This window comes from Cyprinus carpio, chromosome A13, assembly GCF_018340385.1.
Source record: "Cyprinus carpio isolate SPL01 chromosome A13, ASM1834038v1, whole genome shotgun sequence".
NCBI lineage: Eukaryota > Metazoa > Chordata > Actinopteri > Cypriniformes > Cyprinidae > Cyprinus > Cyprinus carpio.
In genome coordinates, this window is record NC_056584.1 from 8,206,458 (window position 1) to 8,226,040 (window position 19,583).

The 19,583-nt window shown below is 38.3% G+C and overlaps 2 protein-coding genes across 5 annotated transcripts; one reads left to right on the forward strand and one right to left on the reverse strand.

The window, feature by feature from the left end:
* Positions 1–418: 418 nt before the first annotated feature.
* LOC109100935 (creatine kinase B-type-like) lies at positions 419–6,965 on the reverse strand. Of its 2 annotated transcripts, none has more exons than XM_042768586.1 (8): positions 6,864–6,965; positions 3,489–3,676; positions 3,196–3,350; positions 2,834–2,966; positions 2,274–2,445; positions 1,685–1,808; positions 902–1,091; positions 419–785 (listed from the first exon to the last, which is right to left on the reverse strand). In XM_042768586.1, exons 1-8 carry the CDS (start codon positions 6,872–6,874, stop codon positions 607–609), a joined length of 1,152 nt encoding a protein of 383 aa, XP_042624520.1. In that variant the 5' UTR covers positions 6,875–6,965; the 3' UTR covers positions 419–606. The 2 variants fall into 2 exon arrangements, with proteins under 2 accessions (XP_042624520.1, XP_042624521.1); XM_042768587.1 differs by lacking the exons at positions 3,489–3,676; positions 6,864–6,965 and adding exons at positions 4,100–4,304; positions 5,508–5,660.
* LOC109100934 (tRNA (adenine(58)-N(1))-methyltransferase catalytic subunit TRMT61A-like) lies at positions 6,256–17,994 on the forward strand. 3 transcript variants are annotated; one of them, XM_019114365.2, is made up of 5 exons: positions 6,385–6,459; positions 6,854–6,921; positions 7,675–8,068; positions 10,335–10,601; positions 16,924–17,988. In XM_019114365.2, exons 3-5 carry the CDS (start codon positions 7,738–7,740, stop codon positions 17,241–17,243), a joined length of 918 nt encoding a protein of 305 aa, XP_018969910.1. In that variant the 5' UTR covers positions 6,385–6,459; positions 6,854–6,921; positions 7,675–7,737; the 3' UTR covers positions 17,244–17,988. The 3 variants fall into 3 exon arrangements, with proteins under 3 accessions (XP_018969911.1, XP_018969910.1, XP_018969912.1); XM_019114366.2 differs by lacking the exon at positions 6,854–6,921 and having other exon boundaries at positions 6,256–6,459; positions 16,924–17,993; XM_019114367.2 differs by lacking the exons at positions 6,385–6,459; positions 6,854–6,921 and adding an exon at positions 7,402–7,422 and having other exon boundaries at positions 16,924–17,994.
* Positions 17,995–19,583: the final 1,589 nt, after the last annotated feature.

Genomic DNA, 19,583 nt, shown 5'->3' on the forward strand with positions numbered 1-19,583 from the left:
CACATGATCCTTCAAAATAGTTCTAATATGCTGATTTGCTGCTCAAGAAACATCAGTTGTTTTGTTTTTATTTGTAGGAAACATTATTTGTTTTTTTTGTTATTTTTGTGTTGAAAATGATAATTTTTTGTTTGGATTTTTAGTTGTTTGTAATGTTCATTGATGAGTTTTTTGTCACTTTTGATCAATTTAGTGCATCCTTGCTGAGTAAAAGTATTACATTTGTATGTTTAAATTATATTTCAAATCGTAGTATGCGTGTGATTTCTATAAAATAGTTTCTAAAATTCTTGAATAATTCTTAATGAATAACTGTAAAACGTAACAGGTAAAAGTCATGGAAATGAATTGCTGGAAAGGTGTTGTAATCCTGGAACTGTCAACATGATAGAACAAGGGAAGAAAGACAAAAAGCAGGTCAACATGGACCAAATTTTATTCTCAGACATTCTCATCCATTTGTTGTCCTGTGACATCTGTATGTGTAACAAGAACTCGCCAGAGCAGAGACAAAGGACCTTTAAATAAATCATGTCTTCTAAGAACAAGTCAACAAACAGTCAATCAATGAGCAAAGGTGAGGGGAAGTGAGGTTTTGAAGTGAGTCTACTTTTGGGCAGGCATGAGGTCCTCAATGGCCTGGCCTTTCTCTAGCCGTTTCTCCATCTCTACCAGCAGTTTGACTCCATCCACCACCATCTGCATCAGCTCCACCTCAGAGAAGCCCAGGCGGTCAGCGTTGGAGATGTCAAAAACACCACCCACAGCCGCAGTGTCTACACCACCTAATGAACAAAGACACCACTTACTTATTGGCATTGGTTCACACTATAATTCTGTTCATGACTATCAGTATCGTGCTGTTTAAATCTACTGTGGCTCAAATAGTTTCGGTTCCTACCTGTTCCACGTTTCTGCAGTCTCAGTCTCTTGAGGATCTCCTCAAACTGTCTGTTTTTGCTGAGATTAGGGAGTTTGACGTGCACTCCTGCGCGCAGGCCTGTGCCGAGGTTGGATGGGCAGGTGAGGACGTAGCCAAGATGCTCGTTCCACATGAACTCGTGTCCCTTGTTTTTGAACAACTCCTCAATCTGAAAGAACAAGCAGTTAGTGTTTCTTGCAGCTCTGTTCAAACCCTTAGCTCAATTAAGCTTAACCTCTGGACCTTTAGGTTCAGGAAGATGGATTTGCTCTCATTTGGACCAATTAGATTTGAGCAAAGTGACATATCTACAGTGGTCAAGTGAATTCAACACGCTGCAACTTATGAAAACGCATGCACACAGAAAAAGCACCAGCACATTAAGAAAGTCTATTTGCATGTATTTTTTTCTTTTTCATTTGCAGCATCTCTTGGCCACCATACATATCTGATACAATAAGGTTTTGTTCCAAATGAAAGCACTTGACTGAATCATTTTAGATACTTTTCTTTTACTTCATATAAATAATATTTTGATCTAAACCGATCTAAACCGGATTTGTTTGGTTTTGTCAACTCTAAACCAACTGTTTTCCAGCTCATGAATGATGATAACTTTGACAGCCAATCAGAATCCACTTGAGATATTAAAGAGTTGAGAAATTGCATCACGCTTATAATAAACAGAACATTATTGTGCATTAGTGTGGGCAGTATTATATTTATTCTGGATGGGCTTTTAGTATCACAGTGATGGAATACCTTAGAGAGACCTGTGCAGAAACGGGTGAAGACCTCCTTCATGTTGCCACCTTTCTGCATGGAGATGACACGCAGGTGGTCCTCCTCATTCACCCACACAAGGAATGTCTTGTTTTCATTGTGCCTGGAGATGAGGAGAAAATGAGTGAGGGAATGTCATATATAAATGCAATACTTGACTAGAATGAACTAGAACATTTACTTATTACAGTAATACCAGTAAATTGTGCATAATTACATGTAACTAACCCTAAACCAAACCCTAATCCTAAACCTATATTAAGTTAACATCAATTAATATTACTCAGAACTTAAATATAGAATTACACTGTAAGAAGGACAGCTTTAAAATAGCTGGGAAGCTAGAATAAAATTACAGATCAAAAATTTAGTTTCACCCAAAATTCTATTAATGTCAAGCCAATACTAAAAACCAAACAATTAATAATCTTCTATTGGTGCTACCTGTATTTGAAGAATCTGAAACAAACTGACAGGAAGTAGGTTACTTCTCTCTCTATATATATATATATATATATAAAAAGACTTTAAAAGTAGCACAAGCAGTGCATTAATCCTGAACACTGACCAGATGCCCCTGGCGTCAGGCCAATCACGAGCCATCCCTGAGGCCAGCAGCAGGGGAGACACAGGCTTGTCAAACAGGAAATGGTCATCGATGAGCTGCTGCTGCTCAGCCTCTGTCATGTTTTTCAGGGCGTAGTATTTTCCTTTGAGATCCCCAGTCAGGGCACCCAGAGCTACAGACACATCAAAACAATCTGTGAGTAAATCCTATATCTTTTTTGTTTGTTTGATTTCAAATAAATTATTTCATCAGAAATATCAGATTACAAATGTCACCACAAGAGGGAGCCTACGCTTCAGGAACAGAAATACTGCATCTCTACTTAATTTGTGCAATGGATTGTGGCCAATATCAGCCATTACGATATGTACTGATCTACACAGAATTTCCACCGAAAATAGTAGACTATCCAGGTACCTTTGGGAAGCTCATTTCAACATGCTACGCTTTGGGACACACTAATTCTCCTTATGATTACTATTTAGGATGGGCAGGATGCAACAGACGTTTCATCCGGTTTCAAATAAACCAATGTTTACTGCGGTGCTACAGAGACATACCATCCACAGAGAGCTTCTCAACAGCTCTTCTCTCTCCACGACTGCAGTGGGGCGGCAGGCAGAACCCGCGGATACTCCTGCCTGTTCTGACGCGAGAGCTCAACACGTAATTGGCATCCAGATCATCACCGCCCTACAGAAACAGAAAGTTTTAGTCTTTAAACAAGCAATATCACTGTACCAAATTTAGTGATCAGGGAGTTGTTTTGAACCCCGCTGACTTTAATTATGTGGACAAAAACATTCTTCAAAATATCTTTGATAATGTTCTGCAGAAGAAAATGTCAAACACTTTTGGAAGGACATGAGGGTGAGTAAATGACAGAATAATTTTTGGGTGATCTATCCCTTCAACTTCATACCTTGAGGTTACTGTGTTTGAGGTCGGTCTTGTGCTTGTCTGTGGGTTTGTATCCTCCATGTCTGTCCTGAATAACAGGGTCCAGCAGCTCCTTGAACACCTCATAGGTCTCCTCATCCCCAGCCACACAACCCACAGTCTTAATGAAGGGGTGGCCTGAGGTGGAAAACAAGTCCATGTACACAAATTAGGAGGCATGCACATCAGATGCCAAAAAACTAAACAAAAACATGTTTAATATCATGTGACTTCCCTTAGGACTATCTGACCCTGGCCCTATGTGTGTTCTTTTACCAGGATTATCTACGCCAGTCTGAATGACGTTATCTATGGTGAAGCCGTTGGGTGTGCAGCGCTGACGGAGGCGCTTGTACATGTCCAGACTGAGGTACTTGGCCATATAATTGTTGTGCTGTGTGAGGTCTGGATACTCTTCCTCAGCTGGCCGCTGCTTGATGGTCAACCTGGCTAGTTTAGCATTGCTAAATAAAAACATCAACACATTGGGTGTAACAATACCATGCACTGCTGTCGAAGGATGTAGTCACCTGTTCTGTTGTGGTTTGAATGGGTAAGTGCCATTTGACTTATCAAATACGCTGTTAAATTTTTCCAAAAGAAAAAGAAAGCTGAGAGTTCATGATATTTTTCAGGCTAAGTCTTTCCTGTGGCTATGATAGAATTGGATTTTCAATGCCACTGCATTTTGCACAGGCAGTTTGGTCTTATCTATACAGGAACTGTTTTTATTCGATTTTCTCTGCACTAAAACATTGAGTCAGCAAGGTCACTGTTCAACGCCCAATGAAAATCATACTTCTTTTTGTTCGCAATGCACCTATATGTTCTAAAATGACACGAGAAGTGGTCTTTTGGAGGACTTTGAGTTGTTTTGGGGTCTTTACCTGGGTTATCTACCCCGGTCTGGATAACATCATCCAGTGTAAACCCACTGGGTGTCTGTTTGGAGCGCAACTTCTCATATAGGGCCGGTGTGAGAACCTTGGCCATATAGTTGTTGTGCTTGCTGAGGTCGGGATATTCCTGCTCAGAGGTGAACTTCATCTTCAGCTGGTTGTGACTGTTCCCGAAAGGCATGGTTGCTGTTCCCTAAGTGTGGGATTGGGATGGAATACAATGGTGGTTACACGGAATGTGAAAGAGAGCCAAGAAGTTCAACACTAACTCTTGACATTTGAATCAATCTGGAAAAGACTTTTGTTTTTTATTTTATTTTTTATTCTTTGTGTTAAAATATCGATTCCTACATTTCTATACGAAACTAAAAAGCTGAAACGATATATATGACGAATTTGTGCTATGGTTCCAATAAGTAGTCATAGGGTTGGGAATTCTTCATGTACAGTACATAGACGCCATCCTTAAATATAGGACTGAATGTAGAGTGTGACGAATGACTCATTAACTGATTCTTTTTAGTGAATCAAACACATACAATGAACAAATGAATGACTCTTGCGAGCCGATTCTTTGTCGTGAATCAAAGACGCGTCAGTCTGAGCGGTTATAGACTCAATCCGACTTATATATGAACCGAAAGTTGTTACTTTCGTTATGTCCAACTGGAATTTAACAAAGAACTGTGACTTTACATGTTGTGAAAAGTTATTTAAAATATATGTGCCTTAAAATACGTACTTGAAATAATTATTATTATTTTGCTATATCTGTTCAAATCTGAAACGATGTCATTAGTTGTTAACAAACGGATGATTGCAGTAAATGTAAAAACAAAACAAAACAAAAAAAGTTAAAAAAGATAATATTTCCCATTCCTTCTTGAAGGGTGAAGTAGGCAAGGCTCGCCAGATGGTGCAGATCTATTTCAGCAAGAAATATCTGCTCATCGTTGTGCTGTACACTGAAATGCTCAAACTTTCGTATGCTATATCGATGCCATTTCGGTTTGGTACGATCGATGCTATATATGAGTGAAAACTGGGCGTCCACTGGACTGCTCCACTTCAGCGACAGAGAAAGAATGATCTGTCATTATTGATCATGACCTGAATGTGGGACGCTTTCTTTCACAAGAAGCCTAGAAATTTTCAGAACTCATAAAAAAAAAAATCATTTTTGACGTATTCTTCTCTAATACAGAGTAGATCGAGCCCTCTCCACGCGTGCAATGCCCTTCATTCAGAGATGCGCTGAAAACCAAGTCCTACCGACCAAAAAGCTTATCCAGAATCATTCAGCGCTGTTTATAATAATTAAATGCATTAAATAACCAGCGATCTCGCTTAAGCTCCGAGTTTAATGAGGGATGAAAACTTCTCAATGAAGACTTACCGTGGGTCGTGGACTGCTCGAGCTAGAGGAAGACTGAACTGAGACAAAGATCACAATTTTTCCGGTAGGAGTATGAAGTAGATCGTGAAGGAGAGTTTGTTTTATAGCACAGGAAAGCAGCTCCCATTGGCTGCTATGTGCAGTCCATTCATCCCATTGGAAGAGCTTGATACTGGAATAATTTCACTGCTCTCAACAAATATGTAGCATATATAAAACGTGCAAATATAAACTAAAATATAGATAGACTCTAGATAAAAATATAAGTTTAACTGAATTAAGTTTATATCCAAGTGAAGTAATTCTCAGGTAATTGGCTTGGAAACTGTTTGACCTGTTAAATAAATAAATACATTTATTTAACTTATATTGGGACTTTCAATAAATGAAGATGTAATAATTTCCTTTTTAAAAAGAAAACAAACAGCATAATGTATAATAATGTAACCTATAACGTTTGCGTGGATGTCCGTGTGTTGCTGTTTGTCACCCACAGTATTGATTGTTTTTGCTTAAAGGTATCTTTAATAATAAATATATTTTCATAATGCTAAATGACATACAGTATGAGATGAAATAACAGGAGCACATTACTGATTTGAAAGGATACTTCAGTCTTATTTGGGTTGTGGGACTGGAAAACACCATCCTAGTCAATCTAACGTTAAACCACCACGTAAATATTTGTTTTATGCGACAGATAATGTTTCTTTAAAATACTCTTACATCATATTCCCGAGACAGGTCGAGTCGTGTGGAGTTGACGTTTTGCGACTAGCGGTAGATTTGTAAATGGAGAGCAACGCGTTCACATGCACTTGAGTCCAGCCACATGAGGTACAGACCGCGTCTGCACGAAACGTTACGGTAATCAAGCTAACTAGCCGCACACACGTGCTGTACTGTTTCTGCTCCTTACCAAACACAAAACTGCAGCCTTGCCAAAGGAACGGTGAGTTTCTGAGCCTCTCTTTATATTAAACATATCGATGTACGTTCAAACGCGTGACGCGGTTCCATTCCAGCACCGCACGTGCACTGTTTACTTGTTGAAAATAAGTTTGCTCGCGATGTAATCAATGGCACTTTAAAAAAGGGTTATTTCATATTCAGTGTAACCCTAAGGAAACATCCTGTTTGTAAAAAGATGTATATCTGTAAATAATCTAGCATAGGAGCTTGTCTGGTCTCTCATATAACCGAAGTCGCTGTTTAGCGCATTTAACGTTAGCCACTAACTTTAAGTTTCTCCTGTTCGTCTCGTCATTAAGGACAGAGACCTTGCTGAGTCTCGCACATAAAATAATAAAAATGTTCACAAAGATGATCAAATGCATTGTTTACAGGTTAACTTACATCTGACCCATTTGTTCTGCTGTTATGTGCCGTCTCAGGACTGCAGGTACACACACAGGTAGGCCTCCTGGTTGCTGCTAACGGACGCTAACGGTTACAAACATTTAAATCAAAATACACACTGACTGGACTTTGAGTAGTTGACGTATAACATGAAAATAAATAAATAAATAAATAAACTTTTTTTTTTATCAGTCTGTAGGTATGTGTACATATTAACCTATAAATAAAATATTACCGTGTTATACGTATGGGAAAAAAAATATTAAACTTCACTTTTAAAGACAGTTTTCTACAATCATTCTAACACTATTATATTTTTTAATAGTAATATTAGACTTTTTATGTCAACTTAACATGAAATATTTCAAGTTTTGATAATCAACCTCCAAGTCTGACAAAAGCCAAGAAGACATAACCCTACAAGAAGGGACAGCACAGTGGATTTGTAATGTTTGTTTTGTATTTGTTGGTTTGTCTCACTCTAAATGTATAGAAATTGTGAAATTATCAGGATTTAAAAAAGGCTGACAACTTTGATTTGACCTTCTTAAGTAAGGTAACTCTACCTCAACTTTAGCTCTTGATTTGCATCCTTTTTGTCATCCTGCGGTTGTGTTCAGAATTAATTTACTGTTAGAATTTTACCAGAGAGAACATTTCTCAAAGTCTTAAGATTTATTGAAACACAATGATACTCATTTTTTTTTAAAAGTTGGTATGAAGTCTATAAAGTAATATGAGTGAATGTAAATATGGCAGTAAATGAGCTTATGAAAATAATGTGTTCTTTCATGTGTTTTCATTCAAGGCAGAGCAGTGTTGAATCCTCCAAGGCCACACTCTTCGTTGAAGCTGAACCCCGCTGTACCTCATGAGTTTTGTGGAATACTCCGAGATCATCCAAGAAGGGGATGTCGTCATTATCTTCCAGGGCCATGAGTCCATGATGCCTATTAAGGTTCAGTCAGGAGCTCAGACGCAGACCCGCTATGGGGCCATCCGGCACTCCAGCGACCTGATTGGACAGCGGTTTGGTTCCAAAGTGACCTGCAGTAAGGGTGGTTGGGTTTACGTGCTGCACCCCACACCAGAGCTGTGGACCGTCAACCTTCCCCACCGAACACAGATCCTCTACACCACAGACATTGCCAACATCACACTGATGCTGGAGCTCAAACCGGGCTCTGTCGTCTGCGAGTCAGGTAAGAATGCGTCTTTCTTCAGCTACGAACCGTCAGAAGGTTTTTATTCTTCAATACTCAGGGTTACATAATTAGTTTTGAGTTAACAAACCAAACAGATCCACTCAGGCACACTGATCTTTCTCTGTCAACTCAGGCTTTAAAACGGAGGGTACGTTTACACGACAACGATTGTATTAAAAGTTTTAGGTTTTCGCATACAGATTAAAACATGATCAGAAACGATTCCCGTTTACACATCCTCGGAAATGACTAAAAACTCTGTATTATGCATGCCTGGCCAATAGTTGGCGATGTTGTTTTTTTGTGAAGAAATACTAGGCTTCTGTGAGGATTTCCTATGGATGGAAATTTTATTATTATTGGGTATGAGTTTTCTGTTTTTTCAAATTTTCATTTTCTTAGTCTACACCGAGACAATAAATTTATCGTTTTCAAAAACTTGCACTTCTTCAATGCTCACCATTTGTGTTTCCAAGCTGCCACTGCCATGTAAACGAATGACTAAAATGCATGAAAAAATTCAGTTTTTAGTTGAAAATGGTGTCGTGTAAATACCTCCTGAGTTCATGGAGCACATGCACATGAAAGCGTGTCGTCAGTAGCAAACAGCAAATCACCAAAAAAAAACAAAAAAAAAAACTCAGAGTTGGTGCAAATAAATAATCATCTGTAACGGACAATTATTTAACACATTTGCATTTTCATGATTCTTTGATGTTGATAATTGGTTACATTACATGCATGTGAGCAGAAAATAAATAAATCATATATAGAATGTGCACAAAACCACCAATTTTAATTACGATTTGAGCTGTGAGATGACATTTTATCCATAAACAAATTTCATGTCTCATATTGCTACTGCTGAGACATCCAGAGGCAAAGAACAAAAACTGTACTGCTAATGGAAATAGTTACTTTTAAGGGTGTTTAGACTTCACAAGAAATTTATGCTGTAAACAACTGCCCACAAAAATGTTGACAATTATTTGAATGTGAATAAAATAAAGTGAACCTAGCACACATTGCATTCCCAAATGCACATTACATTCACAGAGATGGAGTTTGTGAGAAGCAGCATTTACTGTGAACCGAGCTGCTCTGAAAACAGTCTTAAAAGCCGCAAGCGTGTTAATTAAAAAACCCACATTGCCTCTCTTCACCCAGCATAACAGATTGCATACTTAATTAAATCAGCTTTTGTTTTGATAATCTCGATTTGACAAGATATATCAAGTTCGGTTTTAATTTGATTAATTGTGCTCCTCCTTGTTTATTTTAATGTTACATTCAAATTAAGTAATTATTGCCTTTACATCATCTCATGAACCCTTGTTTGGGAAACCCTGGTTTATATCATTGCAAAATGTAAACTGCATTATCGCACATCTCTCTATAGAAAGCTCAATATAAAAGTGTATCCAACTTTGTCTGCATACATACGGTACGCTCATGAAAAGCTATTATGTAGATAATATAGATAATATCATGATTACGTAAACTGCTTTGAAACAATGTCTATTGTAAGAATTGACTTGGGTTGAGTAAGGTTGCAGTGGGTATATGAGCAGTGTTCAGGTGAGGCTGACTGTGCCACACATTTGGCATATGTGCAGTATTGATGCTTGTTTATCATCACTCAAGGATACTGTTGGACATTTCTTTGGAAACTGTCTGTTTTTTCTCCCCTACTGAGCTATTGTCTTACGTCAGTTATTCTGTTCTATCTGAATGCAACGCTGTAGACCAAACATTGACTCTATTGTTGCTATGAGAACAAATGGCATGCTAATGGGTTCTTGAAGAGGAAGATGGGCCTTTAACACCAGAACGAGTTCACATGCACATGTGACTGCTGTATTTAACTTTAAATTACCACTTTTATATATGAATATGAATATTTTGGTGGAGTAGAATTTCAGTGGTAGGACAGAAATCTCTCAGGTTTCAATAAAATATCTTGATTTGTGTTTCAAAGATTAACCAAAGTCTTACTGGTGAGTAAATGAATTTTTGGGTGAACTATGCCTTTAACATTATGGTAACGAGGTGCATAATTGGAATATGACCAAATTCTGATTAATATTCAGAGTGTCTGAAGCTGTTGCATCATGTGTAAGCATTTAAAAAACAGGGTAATTAGACCGATATTAAAAGTTCAATGTTAAAATTAATACTATTTAATATCAACTAGTTAATATCAAACTCAGACCTCTTATTTCCATGGCTTGTTATCACAGTAGTTTTTGTGCCTGTCTTCCAGGTACAGGCAGCGGCTCTCTGTCTCACTCTATTCTGCGGACCATTGCTCCCACCGGCCACCTACACACAGTGGAGTTCCACGCTCAGCGAGCCGAGAAGGCCATGCAGGAGTTCAAGGAGCACAAGGTGTCTCACCTGGTTACTGTTAGAAACCAGGATGTGTGCAAGGATGGCTTTGGCATCACAGGAATAGCCGATGCTGTGTTTTTAGACATCCCCTCTCCGTGGGAGGCAATCACACATGCCAAGAGCGCCATTAAACGCAAAGGTGAGAACACATATTAATGCTAAATGTCACGTGCTCCCGTAGCTCAAGTGGTAGAGCATTGCGTTAACAAGCACAAGGTTGGGGGTTCGATTCCCTGGGAACACATGATAGGTAAAAATTGATAGCCTGAATGCACTGTAAGTTGCTTTGGATAAAAGCGTCTGCTAAATGCATACATTCTGCTAAATGCATACATTTATTTGGTACTCTGTCACCATGACTTATTCCTCACAGATGAAGCCACTGAAATGAGTCTTTATGAACACAAAACTTCAGACACTTGAGTGGTACTGGCACAAAAATTTACAGTTTGCACACACTTAATAAAAGTACTATGGAATTGTGGTACTTTGATACCATATATACAGTGGTACTGTATTTACGTGGTGCTCCAAGATACTGCAAAGAATAACATAGTGAAATAAGGATATATTTTCAAAAGAAAAAACTATGGTGACACCATTTTTAAAGTTGCAGTGCCTAATATCTTCCTTAAAGGGATAGTTCACCCAAAAAATGAAAATTATCATCATTTATCATAATTTACTCACCCTCAATTTGTTCCAAACCTGTATGAGTTTTCTTTCTTCTGTTGAGAACAAAAGAATGAAGAAGTAAAGATATTTTGAATGATGTTGGTAACCAAACAGTTGACGGTAGCCATTGACTTCCATTGTATTTTATTCAATACTGTGGAGCTCAGTGGTTGCCATCAACTGTTTGGTTACCAACATTATTCAAAATACCTTCTTTTGTACTCAACAGAAGAATGAAACTCAGTTGGGAACAACTTGAGGGTTTTAATTTTCAAGTGAAAATTTTTGGCTGAACTATCCCTTTAACGCCCCTCGTCTGCCATTGACTTAAAAGAAATGGCCAGATAACCTCCAGGGAACAGGAGGTTTGGTGTGAGATTCATAATAATTGATTTAAATCTGTATTCTATGTAGGTTTTCATCTCTGTTATGGATGCAGCTTCTGTGAACCATTGACAGAGGCCCATTACTCTCCATAATTACATCTTGGTTTTATCTTTGGCTTGAGTTTTCCCAGTTTGAACAGCATTCATAGCTTGTGTGTGTGCGTCTGTTTTCTCTGAGGTCTCTCTGATCAGTCTGTTGAAACAACTGTTTGGTTTTATTGAGTGGCCATGTCAGAACTGGTTTCTTCAGAAGTGAACTGAACACTTTGGCAAGAGGCTGTTCCCATAGGAACTGCTACCAACTTTGCTTTATTGGGCATGCCCAGACTAGTCAGTGTCCCGGTAAGGGGTCAGCAATCTTCATATGGTTTATTCCCCTGCATCAGTAAAATATTGAAAGGAATTTTCATAAAATGCACAGCCCTCGGCTTTTAACCTATCACTTTACTTTCTTGGTAAAGGTTGAAGCTGAGATGTAGTTAAATGATTAGTTTATTGGCAACAGGTGCTGGGATTTAATACATTTAATAAATTAATTTGTCAATAACCATACTTAAGTATTAAAAAAAAAAACTTTAGGGAAATTGTGTGGGTATATTGCTCATGAGTTCACAAAAAATTATGAATCAGTTCATTTAACACGTTTGGATGAATTAAAGGTGCCATAGAATGGAAAACTGTGTTTACCTTGGCATAATTGAATAATAACAGTTCTGTACATGGAAATGACATTCAAATCTCGAAAGTGAAAGTAAAAAGTGATTGTGCATTCGAAAGCAGTTTCAATGCGCCGCATATTAATACCCGACTACCCGATGACCGCATTTTATATACAGTACATTACCCAACGATATAACTGCAAGAGACAGTATTGAAATATATATTTTCCCTGTGTTTCCTTCCTGCTGTGTGAGCTACTGAAATGAGCTGCACTGTGAAACAGCCAATCAGAGCAGAGCTCAACATTGAGTCAAACTGTGAAACAGCCAATCAGAGCAGAGCTCAACATTGAGCCAAACTGTGAAACAGCCAATCAGAGCAGAGCTCAACATTGAGCCAAACTGTGAAACAGCCAATCAGAGCAAAGCTCAACATTATTATTCATGACCCTTCCAAATAAGGTCGTAACAGACCATTTCATTCTAGGGTCAAATCCTAGGGTTGTAAACGGACATGTAAAACCGTTTTAGAGATTTTTTTGCCCTTACCTAAGCCATATACCTTCTATGTTGATATCAGAGAACAATTTAAAATATTGTATCAATGCATTCTATGGCACCTTTAACATGTCACATGCAATTGTTTTATGTGTAAATGTGTGTAAAGATTATAAGAGTATAAGATTAGAGAGGATCTCCTGGCAATCTTTTCTCAAATTTCTGTCTCATGTAAGTGGAATGTTTGCCTCACTTTACACTACACCCCCTCTTGGAGACTCACAGTCTATCTGATTTGTAATATACACACATGCTGGATGTTTTCGCTGGCAGGGTAATGACCATAAAGGGTCAGGCGGAGAGACTTAAGTGAGCACAGGCAATGCTCTGTGAAGCTCAGACACATTTGTTGGCCTCTTTCTGTGTCTTTCGACAAAATGACATTTGTTTTGCACTATTTATCAGTTTTCAGCACAGAAAAGCACAGCTTTGGCTTTGAAAGCTTTGGTTAGCTACAAGCCAGTTGTTCTGGACTAATAACATCCTTCTCACAACATATGCATCTTATTACCTTGATGCAACAATCAGAGTTTGTAGAGATTGAACTGATTCTTCATCCTGTTTCTTCTCCTTTTTGGCCTGATAGTTGGTCTCTGGTTTAAGTTCTCGGAGAATCCCAGCTGTTGGTGTGGCTCCTTTCTTTCCCAGACCCAGTTGCCAGGAGACCCGATGTCTCTGTTTATGACTGTGGTTTCATGGAAAGGCCTTATTTGTCAATGGAATGACACAATAAACGCTCTCTGTCTTGAAATATACTTCTGTTAGTGCTATTTACCAACAGTCTTTATCCGTACATCACCCTTTTTCAAATTCTAGAAGCTGCCTACATTGGCAGAATTTCAAGGCATCAGCAGTGCACTCCAGACACAAAAGCATTTCCAAAAGAATCTAAGATCCGTTCTTTTGGCCAAATTCAAAAGGCTAGATTTTAAAACAGTAGGTCGCCTTTTATATAGTTTGAGGAAAAACTGGGAGGCACACTGAAGTTGTCCAGAACACAAACACAGACACACACAAACATGTTTCTTGTTGCCAGGAGAGGTGTGACAAATAAAACAATGATTTCTTGCGTAACATTCTGAATATCAAACAATGTTTGCTGTCCTCCAATCAAAACAATCCCATAATACATTCAAGTTCCATTGCAAAAAATGGGGGGGGGGGGGGGAGGGGGACTGAGGTCCACTCCTAAACATAACATTCAGTCAGGCGCAAACAGATCATACGAAAATGCATTAATGAGATCCCACCTTCCACTACCAATTTGCCAAAGAGTTATGAATTTCCATAGTGTGTTGGAGGATAACAGGCATGTTTAATATTTTGAGCAGATTTTAGAACATACATTGATTTCATTTGTCATGTGTCTCCTAAAAACAAGGTGAAGGTTTTTGTGCGTGTTTGTGTTCTGAGTGACTTGAAAGTCTGATCCTCAGTTATTTAGTGCATGATGCATAGCTTTTCCTCTGTAACCATTTACAAAGTCGTCATGTGTATGATACCTAGTGCTTTTGTTCAGATTTTAAAATTTGTAGTTCTATAAGGAATGTTGAAAGTAAGGGATGGGGTCATGCTGGATTAAGTGAACGTGATTGGATTGAATCTAAAAAAAAAAGATCCAAAGAGTAAACTACACCCATTGAGGTGTCTTCCTCAATATACTCCTCTCCTCACAGTACCGTGTCTATCTTCTTACTCTGATCAGCTGTGGCTATTCTTGTGCATGTTAGTAATACCAGCTTTAGTCCAAATTCCCTCCATTTGTGTTAGTGGAGAAATATGGCAAAGGAGTGGAAGAGAATCGCCGTCTCGAACACGAGACCGTTTAACAGTAAGGCAAGAATATGCAAACATGAGCATGTCGACTGCTCTCTGACCCTTTACAGCTCTGTGAGCTAACATATGTTTCCAGTAATAAGGAACCATATTCTGTACGACATCACTTCCTGACTATTCTCAGCAGGCCTGCATGAAAGCTGCGCCCACAGAGGTTGCTGAAATCTCTGCAGATTTCAGTTTTTACTGTTTCTGTTGTTTGAGCAGCCTAACAGAGTGTGACGTAACTATTGGCTCAACCAATAATGTGATTTTTGGGGTGGGCTTCTTACAGTGGCAGTTAAGGGGTGTGTTTAAGACTTGTTTGAAGACTGTCATCTGTTTTGCAGTTGGGTTTGATGCTCCTAATGAAATACTTCAACTTTGCATCCACTCCACAGAATTCTGCAGACTTACACCTGAAATGAATGCAGAAAATGTGAAATATATCAATGGGTCTGCTAATAAGTTTAAAACAGTTAATACTGTTTGAGATTTGTGGATCTACACAGAAAAAAAAAAACAAGGTCTCAGTTCAGTTTCATTTCCTTAAAAAGCACTTAATAAAAATGTTCTTGTTCTATGTTCCCTATTTCAAGTTTCAGGGTTGATTTGACATTAGCTACAATAGTGAACTTCCCTTTTGGGTGTTTGATATTTAAACGAGATTCATTTAAAAGAAATTTGTGTATTCATTCAGTGGTTTGATAAGGAACAGATGCAAACTTGAGGCCAAAGTTAAACATAGGCAGTCACACGGAGATCCAAAGGTTATTCATATAAAAGAGTTTATGGGAGTTTTTTAAATAATAGTTTTACTCCAGTGAGTCCATGAAAATACATGCTGAAGTGTAATATTCTGATGTAAGTTTTCACTCTAGGTAAGTTTGAATCGTACATTTCAAAGTATACTTTGGTGTTGTGCTTGTATGCACAGCTGTTCAAAGTATACTCCTTTTGATAATGTGTGCAAACACAGGTGCTCAACAAGTACACTATAGGGATTCATTCTTGTCCAGTGATTTGCATGTTTTCTCTCCAAATGTTTTTACTCGTTTACTCGTTTAAACTAGAGTTGCGTGTAAATCCCTTATGTGAAGCGATGGCTCAGGTCAGTGTTGCCACCTTGTGGATAAAGTAAATAGTTAAAATAGTAAATGGTTAAAAAAATACAGGATTGTGGCATCTTTGAATATTCAGTGATTATTATGGTGAATGACGTCAAGTTGACCATTGCAAGATGGCGGGTGCGTCTACGCGCTTGGATCTGTCGAACGAGGCATCTGCCTACACACATCTATGAAATTACACTCGTACTCGCGCATATTTTGAACTGCACACTTAGCTCACACATGCACCTTAAATTTATTTGCACTAATTAGCTGGCCACTAGTTGGCAACACTGACCCAGCCTGTTGTTTTACCATTGAAGAAAAAAAAAAACGGAAGAGACAGAACAACAAATTGCTGTAGGTGTAATAACTATAGATACCTACGTTAAAGAGTGATTTAAGAGATCTAGCTTAAACAAGTACAAAGAATTTTTTTTTCATTCGTAACTTCTGGAGCGAAATAGCGCAGAAACTGGACAAAGATAAAACTTTGTAGTGTGTATGTATTGCTCATGTTCGCGCATGCTGTCAATTGAATTGAATATACTTTGAAAGACTAGGTGTTCGGCTGTAGATATACGCTAGTGTCAAAAAAAAGTGTTATTTTGTACTAATGTACTAATAGCGTGCTTTCCAACTTGGTTCAATTGCCTGATCCAAACTTGAGTTTGACTGATTCCCCCCTTCCCTGCTAGATTGTGTTCACATGGTGTTTTTTGGTTTTGAAACATCATATGTTTGCATCATCAGAGTGGCAGCCGTTGTTCGCTAATGACTGTGCAGGAGAAGACGGTGAAATGGATGGATATTGTTACTTGCTTCTCACTTTTGTACTTTGGGTTTTGTTTCCAAAGCGCCAACAGAGAATGGCTCATGTGTCTACTTCTCATGAACGTAATGCAAAGGTTGAAAAGAATCTGGGAGTCAGTTTCTGCCGAAGGCAAGAGGAAATGAGATAGAAATTCAGTCATGCTTATCAGGAAAATGATTGAGAAAATGCATAAAAACTGTTTGACCAATATTTATGTCATTCAGTTCACATCAGAAACAAAACATCGGAGTTTGCATGAACCATACCCCAAATCACCCTTTTTAGGTGGACTTGAGTATGATTTGTGGATGTGCATCTGAGCTGAGAAAACAGCATTCACGTTATCCAAATGAACCAACCTCTGATGTCTAGAGTGAAAGCCCCCTGAAAAAGTCAGTCAATAATTAGCTCACTGCTTCTCTTTTCTTCTTGGCTTTGTCTTCAGGAGGTCGTGTCTGTTCCTTCTCACCATGTATAGAGCAGGTCCAGAGGACTTGTGAGGCATTATTGGACCATGGCTTTGAGGAGATCTGCACATTGGAGGTCCTGCTCCGGGTGCATGACGTTCGTACTGTCACTCTGCCCTTACCAGACTTCGGACCGGAGGAGGACTCCACCGACAGCTGCCAGCTGGCTTCAGATCTTAGTCAAGATGAAGTCCCAAACACTGGGAACACCTCTGTGATCTGCAGGACTGCCACACCTCCCAGAGAAATGGCGGGACACACAGGATACCTCACCTTTGCTACCAAACCACGTGACTAGAAGCATAACTGAAGCTGATGGAGACTGTTGTAGTGTTGGAGTATAAATGCAGACTCTCTAAATATCTCTAATGAAAGGATGTCACCTGCACACACCCTTGTATGGTCTTTTCTTTTAGCTTTTAGATATAAAAAGAATGGTTAACAGCTAGATGGGCTTTTACATTAATGTAACAGTTCATGTTATTTAAAAACTCAGTACATGTTGATGCTCTTTGTTATTTGTTTGCTTTTTTTATTATTATTTTTTTTAGTAGATTGTTTTACTACAATAAATTATATTGGAATGGAAAAAAAACATCTTCATAGTTTCTTTCTCTTGTGCTGTTTACATGGCAGCTTTGTATGACTGTCAGCTGCTGAATGCAACTAGTACACACTGCACCTCTCAGAGAACACAAGATAGTGACTTGGAAATGTATGCTCCCCATGACGTGTTTTATTTTAGAGCAGAATGTCAGACAGCATCATGAAAGCTTTGATTGTGGGGTTTCCATTTGTGTTCATTTATGTAGTGATAGCAGTGTCTTTCCACTGCTGCTCTCAATTCAAGGCTGTTACGGCCTGTTCTGTATCTGTTGTGTATGGTACTTTCTTGCATGTGGAATGTAAGATACTGAAGAACAGCGTGCCAACATCTGGTACATGTTATATCTGAAATGATCTGCTGAGAGCTCTTCTATTTATGTGTCCATAAAAGGCTTTCCTTCTGCAATCTGATACCTTCTCAGATGCTGTATAGAGGTGGATTTATTTATTATTCTCTCACTCTCTCTTGCTTGCTCAGTGTGTTATAAACCTTTTGTGCTCTATTTTGGGAAACAAGGAGGGTATGAATCTTATAGTCAGAGTTATAGTTACAAGCTGTGTTTGGAATGGTATACTAGTTTACTGTACATGATATACTTCATACTGCCTGCTATTAAAAAAAAAAAGTTAAACAGGATGCATTAGCCAACGTTAATGGTTTAAACAGTCATAAGCTATACCATTTCATTGCACATGAGGTTCAGTGGTCATTTACCATCTTGGAAATGATAAATGTTGATCTGATACCATAAAAGCCTATAATAATTTATATGTACTGTATATAGTGCATCCGGAAAGTATTCACAGCGCTTCATTTTTTTCACATTTTATGTTACAGCCTTATCCCAAAATGGATTAAATTCATTATTTTCCTCTAAATTCTACAAACAATACTCTATGACAACGTGAAAGAAGTATGTTTGAAATCTTTGCAAATTTATAAAAAAACAAACAAAAAAACACTCAAACATTCAAAATTGAGCTCAGGTGCATCCTGTTTCCACTGATCATCCTTGAGATGTTTCTACAACTTGATTGGAGTCCACCTGTGGTAGATTCAGTTGATTGGACATGATTTGGAAAGGCACACACCTGTTGAAGGTCCTGATGAGCACAGTGGCATCCATCATCCATAAATGGAAGATGTTTGGAGCCACAGGACTCTTCCTAGAGCAGGCTGTCTGGCCAAACTGAGCGATTGGGGAAGAAGGGCTTTAGTCAGGGAGGTGACCAAGAACCCAATGGTCACCTCTGTCAGAACTCCAATGTTTCTCTGTGGAGAGAAGAGAACAGTTTCTGCAGCACTCCACCAATCAGGCCTGTATGGTTGAGTGGACCGACGCAAGGCGCTTCTCTGTAAAAGGCACATGTTTGCCTGGAGTTTGCTAAAAGGCACCTGAAGGACACTCAGGCCAAGAGAAACAAAATTCTTTCATGAGAGCTTGAGAGCTCCTGCAAAGAATGGGAGAAACTGCTCAAAAATAGGTGTGCCAAGCTTGTAGAATCATACTCCAAATACTTGAGGCTGTAATTGGTGCCAAACGTGTTTCAACAAAGGCATGTGACTATATTTTTATTTTAATTTTTTTTTTTTTTTTTTTTATTTGATTTAATTTTTTTTTTTTGTGTTTTTGTTGTGGGGTATTTTTTTGTAGAATTGAGGAAAAATAATGAATTTAATCCAATTTGGAATAAGGCTGTAAACTAACAAAATGTGGAAAAAGTGAAGTGCTGTGAATACTTTCCGGATGCATTGTAAATCGTGTGTGTATCTATCTATCATTGTAACATGTTGATTTGCTGGTCAAGAAACAGTTCTTATTACCAATGTTCAAAATGGTTGTCCTGCTTAATATTTTTATGGAAACCATGGTTCTTTAATGGGTAGAAAGTTAAAAAGAGTAGCATTTATTTGAATTAAGTGTTATTCATTTAAGTGTAAATTCCTTAATGTTTCCAAACTTTTAAATGGTAGATTACATTATCAAAAAACAAACTTCGAAGCACATCAGTATCACCCTGTTCCGTTCTT

Coding starts and splice junctions, on each gene's coding strand:
- LOC109100934 (XM_019114366.2), top strand. CDS start 7,738: ATGAGTTTTGTGGAATACTCCGAGATCATCCAAGAAGGGGATGTCGTC. Junction 8,069..10,334: donor CTCTGTCGTCTGCGAGTCAG/GTAAGAATGCGT, acceptor CCTGTCTTCCAG/GTACAGGCAGCGGCTCTCTG. Junction 10,602..16,923: donor GAGCGCCATTAAACGCAAAG/GTGAGAACACAT, acceptor CTTTGTCTTCAG/GAGGTCGTGTCTGTTCCTTC.
- LOC109100935 (XM_042768586.1), bottom strand. Junction 3,351..3,488: donor GACTGGCGTAGATAATCCTG/GTAAAAGAACAC, acceptor TTTCCACCTCAG/GCCACCCCTTCATTAAGACT. Junction 1,092..1,684: donor TCTGCACAGGTCTCTCTAAG/GTATTCCATCAC, acceptor TTGTTCTTTCAG/ATTGAGGAGTTGTTCAAAAA.